General features: G+C 31.4%; 1 protein-coding gene across 6 annotated transcripts in view; it reads left to right on the top strand.

Moving 5' to 3' along the window:
* LOC134721035 (cell adhesion molecule-related/down-regulated by oncogenes-like) overlaps positions 1 to 18,589 on the top strand; it is an 85,522-nt gene that overhangs the window by 40,768 nt on the left and 26,165 nt on the right. For 5 of the 6 annotated variants that reach the window (XM_063583714.1, XM_063583712.1, XM_063583713.1 and 2 more), the window contains one exon: positions 10,696 to 10,856. In XM_063583714.1, the coding sequence (XP_063439784.1) occupies positions 10,769 to 10,856 (88 nt within the window). In that variant the 5' untranslated portion in view covers positions 10,696 to 10,768. Of the gene's footprint in view, positions 1 to 6,301; positions 6,418 to 10,695; positions 10,857 to 18,589 lie in introns of those variants that run through there. The other variant, XM_063583717.1, reaches the window with a different exon arrangement.

Here is an 18,589-nt window from a genome sequence, read left to right as displayed (position 1 = left end):
AGGTGACCTACATTTAGTTTTGTGCCCGTGTGTTCTTGTTGAGATGACCTACAACTAGCATGTGCTCGTGTGTTCTTGTTGAGATGACAAACATTTAGTTTGTGCCCATGTGTTCTTGATGAGATGATGTGTGTCAGTTGGTTATGTGCTCATGCTTTACTGTTGAGATGACCTTCAGCTAGTTTTGTGCTCATGTTAAGAAAGGTTTACATGACCTACAGTTTACTTTTTTTCTAGTTCTTGTTCACATATTCTTGTTTGCATACCTTCAGGTTTAGGCTACCTTTGCACTCAATGTATCTTTCCTTCTTCATTAGTGGTAGGCTATTACTCTGTTTTATGGTCGATAATTTCATTTCATTAATAAAAGATTGCGTTCATTGACATATTTTTTTGTTTGTAACTAAGTGTATGCAGGCATAAATAATTATATATAAAGCCAACATTTTCTACTTTATCCTAAATGAAATTCCAGCAAAGACTCTGGTAATCAGTGTTATACTGCCAGAAATAAAATATCATTAATTTTTCTAGTGTGAAATTTTTCTAGGCAGTTTATAGGATGTACAGAATCTGTGGAATCTTTTATCTGTTTCAAGTGTATAATGTTTGAAATGTTCGTTGTGTGAAGAAGAAAAAGCAGCACAAGGGGTCAAGTTGTATTCCAGCTGTGTATTGAGGAAGGATTGTTTATTTGGTGAAGGTTCATGATGATAAACAGTAATTATTGTTACAACATAACAACAAAATTTGTATGGAAGATATCCAGGAAGTAAATCTTTCATTGTGTTTGGTGTTCAGTCAGATCATTGTTGTAACAGGCACAGAAGGTCATACAGGTGTGAAGTTCAGGAAGACTTGTACTGATCTTTATGCCCCGGCTGTTACAGAGTAGACATTAAGTTTCCCCTTGTCCCTCCATACATCCCAAAATTGGTTTCCCTTCTGTTTCTTAATTTTGCCTCAACCAAATGCTATGAAACTTGTACACAATGCTTTTGACCACATAAAACAGTTCAAGTTTTGAAATTTGGTCTAGTTACTTTTACTGTTCTGAAGTTATTTTTATCTGTGTCAGTTTGCAGTTTAACCAAGAGACAGCCATTTTCATCAGTTAACCTTTCTTAGTACCATCTGAAATAGTATTAACATTTCCATCCAGATTTTTGAAGAAATTCCTAAGAGGGCATGCAGAAAATTCTTGTGTCCAGATTTAGAAAATCCATACATGAATAGAGAGCGTAAATCACAGGTAGTGTCCATTCTAAACACCTGTTTATCAATTGCTTTAGTCCATATAAAAATACTACAAAAAAACTATTTTCAGATGAGTCACTATGTACGGAATAATTACAGCCCTATAAACCTACTATTGCATGCTAACAACTGGTAATTAAAGGTTTTGATTCTATACCTGAATAAATTGACCAGTGAGCCACAAGGTACGGTGTCCTTGAAAGGTATAATTACCAAAATTAGGTATATTTAAAAAGTATTTTGAGTTCAAAGGTCTGTGACTCTTAATTTCTTCCGTTGCTTTTGTTAACTTGAAGAAGTGTTGACAATTGTGTAGCCACTCTTACAAATGAATGGGGTAATGTTTGCATCGTAGGAGGTCACTACTCACCATTGTTGTTTCAAAATTAGCAGTAAATAGTAATTAAAGTAAATTGCTAAAAAAGATTTATACCTTTTTTGCGATTAAATCTCCTCTCAATTTTTTTTTCTTTTTATATTTTAACATTTATTTAAAACACTTTTCAAAATCTGTCCACTTCTTACTATGAAATCAAAAGGGCCAGGCAGGTTTTGTCTAGATCACAGTAGCATTAATCTTGAGGTCTACTGTTGACGAATAACCTATTCCTCTCCAGAGGAGAGGGGGTTAGGATTAAGTAATAATAATGTCATTTTTTAATTAGAAAGATTTGGTTGGTAAAGCATTACTACTGAAGCTGAAATCTTGATCTTTAAAGTGTATCATCAGTTTGAGATTTTTCATTGAATGAAGAATTTCCTATGAAATTGACCCTCTCTAGAAAATCGTGTGTTTAGATAAGGTAACACCTGGTTGGTTAGAGGAGTAATTCATCCATAATTATTCATTCATTTTCCATGTAAAATATAACAGAGCAGTCCTAATTTTAGATAAAATTCATACATTAGATACATTGTAAAGATTGCATAACTAAATCCAATCTACCGTATCAAAATAATGTCACTAGACTATTTGTACCCCTTGACTTTGAGAAAGGGGTGTAATGTAGCTTATAAGTTAAATCAACCATTTTTCTTTATTTTGACATACAAATTGCTATATTTAATCATTTTGTATCATACATGCTGCACTGCATTTTAGGGATTGTTAAATCAACAAATCCACTGCAATAATGAATAGGTACGGTACGCTGACTTGAGGTCCATCCTCTACTTGTAGCCATTGTAGTACAATGCAGTACTAGAAAGTAAAGATCTGTCTGAGGAAAAAAGTGTATGGATCAGACTAAAGGGAGAATTCTGTCTTGAGGTGATAGTTCTAAATGGGTTCTGCTATAAACATGACAAATAACATGATATTTAGGTGTATACATTGTATATGTGTTGTTGGCCACATTGATGTTTATCTCAATTCTTTTATCTTATTAGACTTTTGGTAAAATTGTAATCCATTTCAGTGGTGGATCCAGAAATTTTCAAAAGTAAGGGCCCATTGACTGCATAAGAGGGGGCCCACTCCCGTCATGCTTCAGTGATTCCCTATATAATCAACCCCTGAAAAACCCTCTAAATCCACCTCTGCATTTAGTTTGAAACTCATAGTTATCTTGTTTGTAATTTAAAATTCTAGGCTGATAGCTTTAAAACCAAGTCTTATCCATTGCAGTCCTTCTTCATGATTTACCAGTGGTGATATTTATCAACCATAATAGTTTAATGATGGACCATTTGATGGACTTGGATGTGTTGGTTAAGTCTGGACTGTATGCTTTCATTGCTCGGAAAACATTTCATGTATTGCCTTCACACATTGAACATTTTTTACAACATGTACATGATAAAAAGGCCTTTTGAGCTCTGAAATGTGTATTCAACTTTAGTACACTCAAGCAGTGATCACTCGTCAATTAAGAAATGGGTAAAAAAAAAGTGATTTTCCCCATTTATTTACAAAATGCATCATGTGAAGAGTACAAGGAAAATAACTAAACAAAAGACAATATTAACTGTTCCCAATGATAGCATATCGGTATAATAAAGTGCTTTTTATTGATTTAATAAGTTTGTAAATATTTAAACAAATAAATAGATTATATTATCACAAATTAAATTTAAACAAGGGGACATTAATCTACTGGAGTGTTTACAAGGAACTGTTCCGATGGCAGAAGTGTAAACCTTAGATAACTTTAAATGATTGTAAATTTGTAATTTTCCATAATATATTGTTTTGGGGGTACTTTGGTTTAGATCAGTAGCCTATTGATTACCTTAAGTATATTTATATTTTCTTGACACTTCTTTAACCAGTTTTACAGCCCTCATAACGTTTGAAATTAATAAAAAATAATAAATAAGTGGTGTGTGTCAAACTAGCTATCATGTTGGTTTGAGAGTCTCAGTAAGAGGGTTGATACTGATTTAAGGCAAATTGAGCACATTTTAAGAGGATTTAGGCAAGTGTGATGTGGAACTTTTGCTATGGAAATTATGGCAAGTAGAATGCACCTTTAATGAAAGGTTTTTTGAAAATTGATGCAAGATTAATTACTGTGCCTCTTTTGAGATTACAATTTAGGCAAGTAGAATGCACCCTTGAGAGGATGATTTAGTCAAGTTGACTGCAGTTTAGGAGGACAATTTAGGTAAATAAAGTGCACCTTTGAGTGAAAGATTTTGAGAGGTAACTTTAATTTGACTGTCCCTCTGGGTAACCTTTCGCCCCTCTTTCAAGATTAAGGCAAGTACAGTGCACATTGAATGCATTCTAAAAGTTGTTCTTTGTACTGATATCAGCTCATTTGACATGTTGTTGTTTATCAAAATCTTATTATTTGAAAAAGGGCTCAGCTTGGTTTAAATAAAGACAATCCAGTAGTTCCAATTGGAAATAATTATGAAATAAAACAGCATTGAAATGAATTAAGATATAACACAACATACCTCCCTCTTGAGATTGGTAGTGTTTTCGGCCAAAGAGTTATCAACTTATTGACACAATAAATAAAATAGTAATTTTCAGTATCACATCACTGAAATGAAAAGAATATTGTTTTGACAGAAGTTTTCTTATCTTTTGTAAAGTATTACATAACACAGCAGGAGCACTCTTGCAGAGATCTTTGTGCAGAAGTATACCAATGGCATTAAGAAAACAATTATGTTTGTTATAATTGTAAAGAAAGCAAGCTATTGGGGTCAGAAGTCAATTTATAAGTTGTTCAAGTCAGATTGAAATGAAGAGGGTACCTCAGAAGAATAAATCTGTAATTAACTCTATTTTAACGTTTTAATAAAATGACCTTTCAATGAAGTGGTTAATATGTGCAAAAATAATTAAATTCTTTCACATTTACCACATCATTAGGGATCATCTCAAATTAGTTGTATACTGAAATCACCATACATCTAATTCATTGCTTATTTTGTCCTACAGCTGGAATTAAACCATGTTGTTCAAAATATTCAACCTGTTTTTTCTAGATCACTTTTAACTGCGCTGTTCTTTTTTTTCGATATTTATAGTTTGCGGTATTGTCTTGATTGATGATGAAAATATCGTAACAAACGTAACATGGCATAAGGGTCAACAAATGTAATATGCTTTTATTGGTGATATACATATCATATGTCATAAACAGCTTTCAATGAATATCTTAATATTGTCATTTCATGTGTGAAAAACAATCAATCTTTATATTTCCAAGTTAAGATTAAGTAGCTGTGGGCTATTCAAACCAAATACCAAGATGTTTTGTATAAATTTGTCAAAATGAAGGATAATTATTCTAGTAATATATGTCTAGAGAGGTGATAGTTTTTGTTAATTAGACAAATCTGTGTAAATATAATTAATATTGGCGTCATTTGTAGCACAGTATTTTGTACAAGACCACATCAAATGAAGTGCAATATCTTTGTATTATTCAACAGAGACCAAATGAATTTGAAATGTTCGTAATATGTCTCTTCTTCATGAATTGTGAACTGAATTTGAAATTGGCCTACTATGATATGAAATGCTGCGTTGCCTAATGGTTTTAATTTTTTTTAGGACATAAGCATTCACCAATGAAGTTTTTTAAATCATTAAATTTCTTCATGTTTGTTGTCCAATCAAAGTAGCCCATTTCCATCCATGGAACTAATCAAAAACCATATCTTTACATTGAATTTTCTCTTTCCCCAAGAATCCAGATAAATTAGTTTTTCTACTAAAATAACAAGAAGGTCAGATGAATGTCACCTAGTTCCTGCTTTATCATGTTTACAATCAGTGTTTATCTGGTCTGATTATAGAATCAATCGGTCACTTAGCAGCTTTATGATACAAATGACCACAGGTGGCAATTTAACTGACCAAATAACTGACCAATCAATCATCTTCAAATACCATCACATAAAGGCAAACCTGTTTATCAGCACATTTTATTGTCCAGGGACTATCTAGTGATTAAAGGAATCCTGTTATTAAATGGTGCAAAATTTGGAATGCCCAATCAGTTATTATTTGCTAAATTTGTCTTGCTAAATCAAAATGTTCTTATCCCAGAGAAAAGCAAAAGACTGGACACTTGTGAATTTTGGATAAATTTCGATTGAAATATTTTGACAGTTTATGTATATCCAAAAGGGCCTGAATGGTTGTTTGGTCGTTCCCATTTGGTTTTGCCGAAGTCTGCATAATATGCCAAAAGAAAATTTGTACTTTGTTGAATATTTAAATTCATGTATTTAAACCTAGACCCCCAGAATCCACAAAAATCGGTATCCAAGGAATTATAATGAAATCATGGTATCAGAAATAAATGGTTATGAATCGACAGAATCATAAAATAAGTGATTAGAGATGGTGATTTAGTTGTGTATTTTGTTGTGCCGACAGATGGAAACAGCTTTGTATTCAGCTGTACCCTGGAGGCACTTTCTGTACCTTGACAGGAGTAAGTATCAGTAAGCAGAAAGTTCCCCCACAGTCTTTGTTGATAGATTATATACATTCTTCTTCAAGATAAAACGATTCACCTGTTTAAGTTGGCCAATCTTCAAATGATAAGTGGTCATTGATTATCATTGAAATGACCAATCATTAGGCTGAGATTATATCACAATGGTCAATAGGGGGTGTATATAATAATCGGGATAATACTTTAGAAAGTTTGGAACAGCGGGAGTTTGGATTAACATTCTTGTATTGAGGTATGGTCATTTTGTACACCTGAATTATAATGAAGATAAATGTCTTGTGGTGATACCATTATTGCCAAAAATATTACATGGAATTCATCACATAAATAAAAAGTTTATTTTTCCGTATGTTAACATAGTTTATGATACAGTTATTGATCGCATAAATAAATCTTGTATTTCAAATGGTCATCAGGGCAATGATGAAAAGCACAACAAAGGACTAAAACAATATTGACAATCAAGTTGTCACTTCATTTTAATTTTAACAATTTTTTCATAAATTTTAAATTAGAAGATAAAAAAAAATTCAGCTTGATTTGTTTTATTATGAATTTGATCAGCAAATTCAACAAATCTTCAAGTGCACAAAAGTTTGTTCTTAATGACTTAAATATTGGTGCTATTACTGAAAACCAGACAGAAAGTACTTTTGAATTTTAAATGGATTTATCAAACTATTTATTGTTGAATTTTAAACAATGTTTACACACCTGAACTGCAGTTTGTCAATGCAGAAGGCTCAGGTACAAACCAAATTTTGTCCAAATTTGCAAACACATGAAATAAACAAGAAAACCTGTTGCAGCTATAATAAAGGATTTGTAAACATAATTTTGATAACAATATAAAACATAATATAGTTGGCTTAAACCAGCTTAAACTAATTTTCTCTTTTCTATGACCTTGCCATAGTGACATTTGACATGGTTTCTTGACAATACAGACTGTTTTGTTGACGCATTATTATCAATATTATTAAATTTGATGGGACTGTGGTACAAGTGAGAGGGTTAGCGCCATAAAACCAGGTTGAATCCACCATTTTCTACATTTAAAAATGCCTGTACCAAGTCAGGAATATGACAGTTGTTGTCCATTTGTTCATCCTTTGATTTTGCCATTTGATTCAGGGACTTTCTATTTTGAATTTTCCTCAAGAGTTCAGTAGTTTTTTGATTTAAAGAATTTATAATGAGTTTATAATATTATGAAATCACTGATACAGTTTCATATTTCTGTTTTACGTGTTATATACATTGTATATATGAATTGCTGCATTCCTGTAAATTAATGAGGAACTTTTAGAAGGATGTAACCCCAATTATCATCAAAATCTTGAATGAGAAATTGCAATTCTTATTATTATGAATAGCATAACATTTTTTTTCAACATGAACAAAAATCGCCGGTTATCTTTCACATTTAAAACGATTTCAGTTCTTTAATGTGTTTTAGTTAATACATAACAAATTATATCAAAATAATGACATAGTTTTTACAGAGAAAAAAATACATCTTTATAAAAAGTTGCCAATTTTGATGGTTGAATTTATTTGAGAAGTGTAGACTGTTATCGAGTTCTGTTTGAAAAAGGTCGTAAAAGTTGTTTAGATTTACTTACATCCCTTGATTTACGACTTTGCTACCAGTATACAACTTCACTTCTGTTGCTGATTTTATGGTCTGTTATCGCAGGTTATGGAATGCTAGCAGACTTTTTATAAATAGACTAATTTTACTGTTTTTTTAAGGGATTTTTATGTCTCTTAACAAAAACAGGGAAACATGTTATCCCAAAACATTACTTAGTTGTGGTTGAATTAAATATATAGGGTTTAGAAAGCATACCCTGTTAACTTACATATGTGTTTGACAGTTATTGTCATGAAAAGATATTTTGATAAGCTATACAATTTTTAGTTTTTCTGGGTAATAAAATTATGTATGGTTCGTCATAATACTTGAGTAATGAGTGAATTTACAGCATTTGCCAAATTTAATAAACAAAAATGGTCTTATTTTTCAAGTTTTAATTGGTTATTTTTTAAATAAAGATTACTGAATCTGTGCAAAATATGTTTCCTTTTAATTTATTTCTGGGTTGATTCAAAAACTCAGTAAACTTTCATAAACAAAAATAGTCAGAAAATTGATTAATTCTGTCAAAAAGCAATTTCTGTCACCATGTTGAATAGTATTTTTAAAAACAATTACTTTCAGTATGTTGAATAGTACTGTCAAAAAGTAAATACATACATGTACTGCCAGTATGTTCAATAATACTGTCAAAAAGTAAATACTGACAGTGTTGAATATTACTGTCAAAAAATAAGTAGTCAGTATGTTGAATAGTACATTGTACTGTCAAATAGTACATATATGTACTGCCAGTATGTTGAATAATACTGTCAAAAAGTAATTACTGACAGTATGTTGAATAATAATATTAAAAGAAAATACTGCCTTTATTTTGAATAACACTAGCAAACTTTTCAATAATTTTGTTACTGACCATTTTTATACGACCGCAAATTTTGAAAAAATTTTCGTCGTATATTGCTATCACGTTGGCGTCGTCGTCGTCGTCGTCGTCCGAATACTTTTAGTTTTCGCACTCTAACTTTAGTAAAAGTGAATAGAAATCTATGAAATTTTAACACAAGGTTTATGACCATAAAAGGAAGGCTGGTATTGATTTTGGGAGTTTTGGTCCCAATATTTTAGGAATTAGGGGCCAAAAAGGGCCCAAATAAGCATTTTCTTGTTTTTCGCACTATAACTTTAGTTTAAGTTAATAGAAATCTATGAAATTTTGACACAAGGTTTATGACCACAAAAGAAAGGTTGGGATTGATTTTGGGAGTTTTGGTTTCAACAGTTTAGGAATTAGGGGCCAAAAAAGGGCCCAAATAAGCATTATTCTTGGTTTTCGCACAATAACTTTAGTTAAAGTAAATAGAAATCAATGAAATTTAAACACAATGTTTATGACCACAAAAGGAAGGTTGGTATTGATTTTGGGAGTTTCGGTCCTAACAGTTTAGGAATTAGGGGCCAAAAAGGGACCCAAATAAGCATTTTTCTTGGTTTTCCCACCATAGCGTTAGTATAAGTTAATAGAAATCTATGAAATTTAAACACAAGGTTTATGACTATAAAAGGAAGGTTGGTATTGATTTTGGGAGTTTTGGTCCCAACAGTTAAGGAAAAAGGGGCCCAAAGGGTCCAAAATTAAACTTTGTTTGATTTCATCAAAATTGAATAATTGGGGTTCTTTAATATGCCGAATCTAACTGTGTATGTAGATTCTTAATTTTTGGTCCCGTTTTCAAATTGGTCTACATTAAGGTCCAAAGGGTCCAAAATTAAACTTAGTTTGATTTTAACAAAAATTGAAACCTTGGGGTTCTTTGATATGCTGAATCTAAAAATGTACTTAGATTTTTGATTATTGGCCCAGTTTTCAAGTTGGCCAAAATCGAGGTCCAAAATTAAACATTGTTTGATTTCATCAAAAATTGAATAATTGGGGTTCTTTGATATGCCAAATCTAACTGTGTATGTAGATTCTTAATTTTTGGTCCAGTTTTAAAATTGGTCTAAATTAAAGTGTAAAGGGTCCAAAATTAAACTTAGTTTGATTTTAGTTTGATTTTAACAAAAATCAAATTCTTGGGCCTCTTTGATATGCTGAATCTAAACATGTACTTAGATTTTTGATTATGGGCCCAGTTTTCAAGTTGGTCTAAATCAGGATCTAAAATTATTATATTAAGTATTGTGCAATAGCAAGTCTTTTCAATTGCACAGTTTTGTGCAATGGCAAGAAATATCTAATTGCACAATATTGTGAAATAGCAATTTTTTTTTTAATTAAGAGTTATCTTTCTTTGTCCAGTAAAGTAAGCAAGAAATATCTGCAAGATTTTTTTTTAATTGGAGTTATCTTTCTTTGTCCAGAATCAACTTAAATCTTTGTTATATTCAATATACAATGTATATTCACTTTTTACTACCAACTGATAAATTTAAATAATCTTTACCATTCAGTGATAACAAGCAGTTTTTTTACATCTTAATATTTTATGATGTATTTAAATGAGTAGTAATTGTTGCAAACTCCATTAGAATATTTTAATTGAAATTAGTTTTGGAATAAGGGAAAGGGGGATGTGATTAAAAATTGGGTTCAATTTTTCTCATTTGAAATTTCATAAATAAAAAGAAAATTTCTTCTAACATTTTTTTGAGAGGATTAATATTCAACAGCATAGTGAATTGCTCTAAGAGAAAACAAAAATTTTAAGTTCATTTGAATACATTCATTCTGTGTCAGAAACCTATGCTGTGTCAACTATTTAATCACAATCCAAATTTAGAGCGGAATCCAGCTTGAATGTTGTGTCCATACTTGCTCCAACTGTTCAGGGTTCAACCTGTGCGGTCGTATAAAGCTACGCCCTGCGGAGCATCTGGTTTAATCATATATATTTTTGTATATTTCAGGATTGTTGCGTGGATTATAAACGGGTGATTCAATGAGTGGATTCTATTTGTCTATGTGTCTTTATGACAGAGTATGAAGAGGCCTGGCATCAACAGGATGCTAGTAGAGGGTCTGTTACTATGGATCCTGGTCGTCATGGTGAAAGCAACAACTTCTGAAGGTAAAGAAATATTACATAGATGGAACAGTGATTTTACTGTTGGGAATATTTAGAATTTTGTTGATATATTTTACCATATTATATCCTAAAACTGATTTGTTTAGATATTAACAACAACTGATAAATATCTATTCCAATAAGCGTAACATTTCAGAAGGTCACTTATATGTTGACTCTAGCTTTAAGCAGATTGAACACAATATTTGTTGGATGGTTTAGTGTATAACAGCTTTTCCAATAGTATTTTCTCATTTCTTGAAATGGCAAGAGTTCTCTCTCCCTTTTATAATAGTTTTTAAATCTTTCTCACTTTTATGCCATTGAGTTATTTTCAATTTAAGTTTGCAAATTTATTTTTGAGACCACACAAAAATTGTTCATAGCATTATTCTTTTCAAACTATTAAAAATAAGAGACTGCACAAATTACAGGGCATCAAAGACTATTGTGCCATTGAAAGGACAATTATTTTTTCTCTTAACAACAATCCGTACATGTACCAGGTAGTGCAGAGATACTTTATTCATGACCTTCAATATTTTAAACATTTCCTTAAATTGTTAGAAAAAAATCAAACGAAGTTCATCCAGGTTCACTCTTGTCACATGCTAGAAACCATAGGGAGTTGAATGAACAATCCCTGAAGAGGAACTCGAAAAATGTGAACTTATCATCCACTCCTTTACAATAGATTTCTTACAAATGGGCAAAAAAAATTAGGATGTTGTAAATGAGACTGCAACCTAACAACACACAGATTGTCTGTTTATTTGAGGATTTCAGAAAAATGTGAAGGATTTACCCTATTTCCTTATGGAGAACCCCTCAAAAACATATAAATAAATCAATAGGGACATCTAGAATTACAGAAAACCTTTGATCAGTTTTCAGTTAAAACCATTAACGTAAAAATTCATTTTGCCTGTAAAAACTATATGATTTATGTATGGTAATATTGGCTATATATTAGTGCTATCTGATTGGTGTCTGGTTACACTGGGTTATTAAAGGAAATCTTAATGCGTTTTTTTCACAGAGGTTTAGTGGCATGGTATAAAAATAGAACAGGTCCTCTGAATTTAATCTTTGAAGGTTTAAGAAATTTTATCATCAGTTCGAATCTGACTATTTAGAAATTTAGAAATGGTGGTTAATGTTCTGTGGGTTGTTGATTTCACAGAAATGAACATTTGGTTTTGGGTAATTTATTAATATGATAATCAGATCTGAGATAGGAATGCAGTTTTCCATGACAACAATTAGAGACATTAATTAAAAAAGAGGGATATATAAATATACGGAGGGCAATTGAAGTTGTTATTCTACAGACAAAAAACATTCATTTTCAAAAGGGGATTCCCAACCCAGGATAAAGGGGAGTTCCAACTTTATATCTCCAGTCAAATTCAGTTGGGTTCCCAGGAACCCCCATCTGGATCTGCCACTGAATAAGGAAGCAAGATTTAGCAATAGTCGGAAAATTATAACTCAAGATTGAATACTAAGAACTTTTTAAGTAAAAATGCTAAAGTTGTAAGTCCAGATTTTAAATTCAGATCAAGGATAAGGCTTTATCTTTAAAATAATAATTTTGGAACCCCAATTTTCTCCTAGTTTTGATTCTTTAACTCAATCTGTAATTTGGTTGCTTGTTTTATTGATGTGCACTCTACCTCACTATAGTACATTTTAGAATATATGTCTTCCCACAAATGTTTTAATTTATTATTAATTAGAAATACATTGATTAATTGTTGGTTGCTTAACGTCCAGTGTCAAATATTTCATGCATATTCAGGACGAGTCTAGCTAGAAATACATTATATTACCAATAAAATACATTCATTATAGCTTGTGTTTGGTGTGAGCCAAGGCTCTGTGTTGAAGGCCATACATTGACATATAAAATGGTTTACTTTTATAAATTGTTATTTGGATGGAGAGTTGTCTCATTGGCACTCACACCACATCTTCCTAGATCTATTGGAATTTGTCATTGATAGAAATAAGAAAATATTTCTAAAAGGAAATGTTTAAGTCTTTTTATATAATAAAAAAAAATGTCAATAGGTAGTAATTTAAAGCATGCCTTTTTAGTGTGGACAACTGATGAAAAATGTAGATATGGAGAGTTATTTATGAGAATTTTATTCAGTAATGAAACTAATGACTATTCATGTTACGCTTGGTTTAAAAGTAAAAAAAAGGGGGGAGGGAGGGCTAATCAATAGGTAAATATTTATTTGATATTTATAGATTATCATTGGTCATTCCAACACGATTGATTATCTCCCTTGAAGGTATACCAGTCACATCTTCAACATGATTGATAAGGGAGATAACTCAATATCAAATTACCTGATATCCAAATCTATTTATTTGTTGCTCAGTAGCTTTCAAGAATTCTCTCATTAATCATAACGGCATGAAGTTGGATTTGTAGTATTGAGGTCACAGTTTGGGAAAAATTCCTTGTACATAATTGTTGTATTGCTCCTTACATTTTAATGAAATCTTTGATACAATGTATCTTGAAATAGAGATGTCCCTTAGAAAAGTTAGAGAATACAAGGGGTTCTATGAAAAAGACTACAGTTGAGAAAGAGAGACAGCTATATATGGACCCATTTGAGAATGTGGGAAATCTTTGACATGAACGAAGATTTATAATTATTCTCAAAATATGGAACATTGTCATACTTTTGTATTCTAGAAAATGTAAAATTAGTCATAATGTCTTCCTGCAACGAACATTAATATGGTAATGTCTTAATTGGTTGGTTACAGGTTTGAATACAAAACTCATTCTAATTACTTCTTTCAAATTTGATGGCCTTAAATCATACTAGACATGAATTATAGTTGTTTTTTTCATACATGGTGACAGAAAACATTAATATATACAATTGATATCTTATGATCTCCGACATTTTTTACATTTATAGACTGACCAATCACATAAAAGATATGATTTACTGCGTGTTAATATGGAGCTGTTTTGTAATAAAATTGAAAAATATGCAATATGATTGATTGATTAGAATTTTTGTCCTTATTGCACTAGTGATAAGTTTAGCAGGTATAAATGACAAGTTAACTGAAATTAACACATATATTGAAAACAGAAATTATATGTCTGATTTGTCATTTGTGGTGACTTGTGACAGCAAATGATTTATGAGGCAGATTAAAAAAGATTTTAAAATGATTCCTCTTTCCCTATAACCCTTTGGCCAATCTGTATTGATATACCATGAATTAAATAACTTTTGATTTTAAAAGTCTCATCAACTAGTGTCCACTTTTTTAAACCGTCAATAGATATAGGAAGATGTGGTACGAGTGCCAATGATACAACTCTCCATCTAAGTAACAATTGATAAAAGTAAACCAAAGTAAAATAGGTCAAGATATGGTCTTCAGCAGGAGCCTTGGCTCAAACCAAACAGCTGAATGTCTGTAAGAGATGTATCTAAATAAAAGGAGATGACTTGTTTTTCAAGTCTTTACAAAACAAAGCACACACACACTATGGTATTTAAACCTTCAGTCTTAATTCAAACATTCAACTAAAGATGCAAGAGCAGTCCTAAGACTAAGGTACAATTTTCCTCTCAAACTGAGAAGTTTGTTATCAACAGCTGCAAAAGGTAGGCAAAAGCTACAAAAAATGAGAATTGTTTTCCTGTGAAAAAAAATATGACAAAAATGTGGAACTACGATGCATGCAAAATTTATTGTAGAAACTGTCAATGGTATGTCTTAGACATTACACATTACAGCATATTCACATGTCCATACTGCCAACATTAGGATGTTAACAGTGTAGATCTGACTGATCTAATTACCAACTCAAAATTCTCAAACACATTGACAACAATAAACAACAATGGCCTATTTTTACAAAAGGATCAAACTAGAGCTAAGTTAGTATAGAAAGTCCCTGACTAGAGTAAACTTTCTTGATTTGTCTCTAATTTTAACATTAGTTCTGGAAAATCATACCAAATAAATTATATAATGATAGATAAGTAATCAAATGATATAAAGTAATTAGACCTCAAGTTAAAGGATAACACCAACAAAGGTGCTAAAGACTTCCTCTTTAACCTCCTTTGATGAAAGAATGCATGAAGAGATTGAAAAGGAAGTCATGTCAGTGTAAAATAGAGAGTGAGAGAAAAAATCACCAGTAAGGTTTTCAGTCTATGTATAAGTTTTATTAGTAATTTTTTCAAATTCTACTTTAAATATAGCCCACAAAGTTCAAATGTCAATACTCAATTCCATTGTAACACTATTGTGTAATTTCATTCTACAGTACTTGACCTAAGAAAAAAAGTTGCTGAATCAACCAGCACTAGATGTTAAATGACATTTTAATCGGAAAATTTATGTTTGAATTCTAAGTTCAGTATCAAAATGAACCTGGTCAACCATGGTCAAACATCCATAAAACAAAACATTGAAGTGAACAAGATTTTCTGAGCAGAAGATCAATCATTCTACCTGTGTACCCTTGACTTGCTTATGTCTATTACTACGCAGTATAACCCGGTACAAAATCATCTCGTAGGACACAAAACCCATGTATAACGAACATTTATAAACATTTCCAAAACACACCTCCTTTAATTCAAATCCCCTATTATTTCATGATTTATGTTTTTAAGTAAAATTTCTAGATGCATTCAGCCAAACACTTGTACAATACCTTATGGGTCCATTTGCATAACATTCTATCCACACCTATAGAAATGTTCAGATCCTGATCTTGTTAAATGGTTATTTAATGCAAAGTAGGGACATTAACCTTCAGGGTATAGCAGAAGTCCAAACTAGATTTTCACTTTAATTTTGATATTTTCCTCATTAATCTTTAGAATTGATGACTTTGATCTCATATTTAAAAATGGTGCTCATAAATTTATACAACATTAGGATAAAATGGCCAACACTACTAAGGAACTATAAGGTACCAGATTGTACAGAGAACAGAGCTTCGAGATGGAGGTTAGCATATTATCTAATCACACTCAAAGCCAGAGGGTTGGGGGATTCAAGCATCCTCACCAAACATGCAGTAGAAGAAAAGTGGAGATATGCAGAATTTTGCTAAATGTGATTGTTTGGTGGCATGTCAATTTGGACTAGAATGTGTAGTATAAAAAAAACCAAATTAATAAATTTCCCATTAAATAAGAAATTCAATCTATTCTTTATTTGGTCTTATTGTTTATTGGGTTGCTGTCTTATGAATAACAGCTCCAGCATTCTTGTGTTCATATCAAACCAGAAGTAGAAAAAACATGAAGCTTTTCTAAAGCAATAAATTTAAAGTTGTTTTTATTTCTACTTTATACAAACTTTCAACAGATCGTTTGGATAGAGTGATGAATTAGCTACTATCTTTATCATTTCTGCATTCTATAATGTTTTATCAATGAAAACTTGAAATCAACCATACACCTCTAGACTGTATAAAAAGGAAACAGGGGCATGTTTTACATATCGTAACATCAACAAAATATCTGTATTTAAAATTTCACGGGTTTTGTGAATTTTATATCTTCTATTGATATGGTGTATGATTCAAATCGTCAAAATATTAATTCTTATTCCCGTCATAAAACTTACAAAAATCCTAAATTATCTTCTGCATCATTTAACCTTGACCTTGATGGTTTAACATTTGTTTGACAAACAGGGTATATGTATCGTAAGTGTGTGTTTTTATGGGGTATTTGATAGTTGTTTTATGAGTGTTAATATAGACAAGTTATTGTTATCATAGTGAGAAGAGAAACTATAAAGTTAAATCAGACCACACTAGTGATACCCTGCATTACTCTTCAGAAAGACGTCATAAAACTATAACTTTAACATTTTATGGATATTGTTTAAGAAATATCTTGGCTGTGATTTGAGATGTCAGGCACTTAAAGAGCTGTAATAATGTAATACCTACATCATTGCTTTGGTTTACTGTAACTGTACACTGTGGCCTCAAATGATACATTAAAAATACAGTACACATGATAAAAAGGAAAAATACATTTTATTGGAATATGTTTGCCATGTGCTTTGCGTTTGGACTGTATCAGTTTTTATACATTGTTTATTAACATAATGGACAAAAAATAGTTCCACTAATGCGTTCTCTTTGACACTCAGAGTTTAAGATCAAGGTTGTAGATTCAAATGTATCAGCTATTGTGGATTCATTTGTATCAGTTATTGTGGATTCATTATTATTTGTTGGATAACAATTTTCTTGGGTCTGGTGGTAACATGTGAACCACGAATTCAAATGTTCAACAATTCAGATATTTTCAATAGGCTGTGTATACAGAGATTGGCAAAACCATGAAATCAAATATCAACAAAAATGCAAGTTTTCTGCAATCCACTTAACTGATACCCACAAAAATTGAAGATTCCACCGTATATACTTTTGTACACCATATGAGTTGACTGCAGGCAGGGACATTTGTGATCTTCTGACGTGACAGCTAGTTCCACCCTTTAATGTACTTGAACAAACAATCTGTTGCATTTAAATATGAAATTATTGATTTGATTGATGTTATAGTCAAAAGTCCAGTTTTCTTGGTTTGCTTACATGAAGGGGGATAGGACTTTTATCAGGACTCCGGGATCAGGTGTTTTTAAGGTTGGGATTTCTGGATCCGGGAATTCTTTATTTTGGATTTCTGGACCTTGGAATTTTTTGTTTTTAAACCCGGGATTTGGGGATCAGGACCCCTCCTATCCCCACTCTTAACATGCATAAAAAGACATCTATGGTAACAGTTCTAATACGAATACAAGACACAAAACAAAAAATGGAAAAGATTTTTAATCATCATATAAGCCTGTTTCTAGGTGTAAAATAAATGACTTTTGGTATTCATTACATATAATTCTGGTATGACAAGTATGAGTAAACAAATTTTAACATTTTCTAATTTGTTTTATTTCTTGATTTCCTAAAGAATTTTTTGGCATTCAGGAGAGCAGTTAGTTGTTACAGAGTAATTGCTTATTTGAAAATTGAGCAAACTTGATAAATTAGAGTAAATATGTTTTAAATCTACTACAGATGGTCGATAGGCAAAAGAAAATGACAAAAATGTTTTTGAAAAAGACATAAGCAATACACATTAAGTTAATATGTTTATAAACTGATTGTAGAGTGGTGTATAACATTCTTTGTACTTGGCACTACACGGCCATTAGGAATATTAGACAGATGTGATACTATATAATAATGGTTGAAGAAACAAATCTTTCTTCTTTGCCTGCTCATTTACAGAGTGCAGATATCTCTAACATTTATCTAACTCTTACAACAAATATGTTTTTATATCTAAATGTGAATCCATAAAGCGTTTTTCAAGTGTGTGAGGCTGTTAAACCATTATTTTCTATAGTTCTACAATCATCTGATATTTCACTAAGTTGTAGAAGCAGGAGAAGATAATTTATTTTCTTTTGAACATGATAAAACTAATGAGGAAAGAAGTTAGACGTTTAGTAAATGACTTTAGATAATATCCAGTAGGTAACACCTTAAAATAGTCTGTACCTAATAATAGTCATGGTTGGAGTGTTCCTATAAGAACAGGAGGGAGCATTTCTTATGAACAGTAGGGAACCTTTCATCAGAAACAGGACCAAGCCTCTTTTATAAACAGGAGAAGGCCGTAATCCATTATGAAACCGGAGGAAAC

The sequence above is a fragment of the Mytilus trossulus genome, chromosome 6 (genome assembly GCF_036588685.1).
Source record: "Mytilus trossulus isolate FHL-02 chromosome 6, PNRI_Mtr1.1.1.hap1, whole genome shotgun sequence".
NCBI lineage: Eukaryota > Metazoa > Mollusca > Bivalvia > Mytilida > Mytilidae > Mytilus > Mytilus trossulus.
Note: the sequence above shows the minus strand (reverse complement) of the source record. Positions and strands in the feature narration are given on the sequence as shown.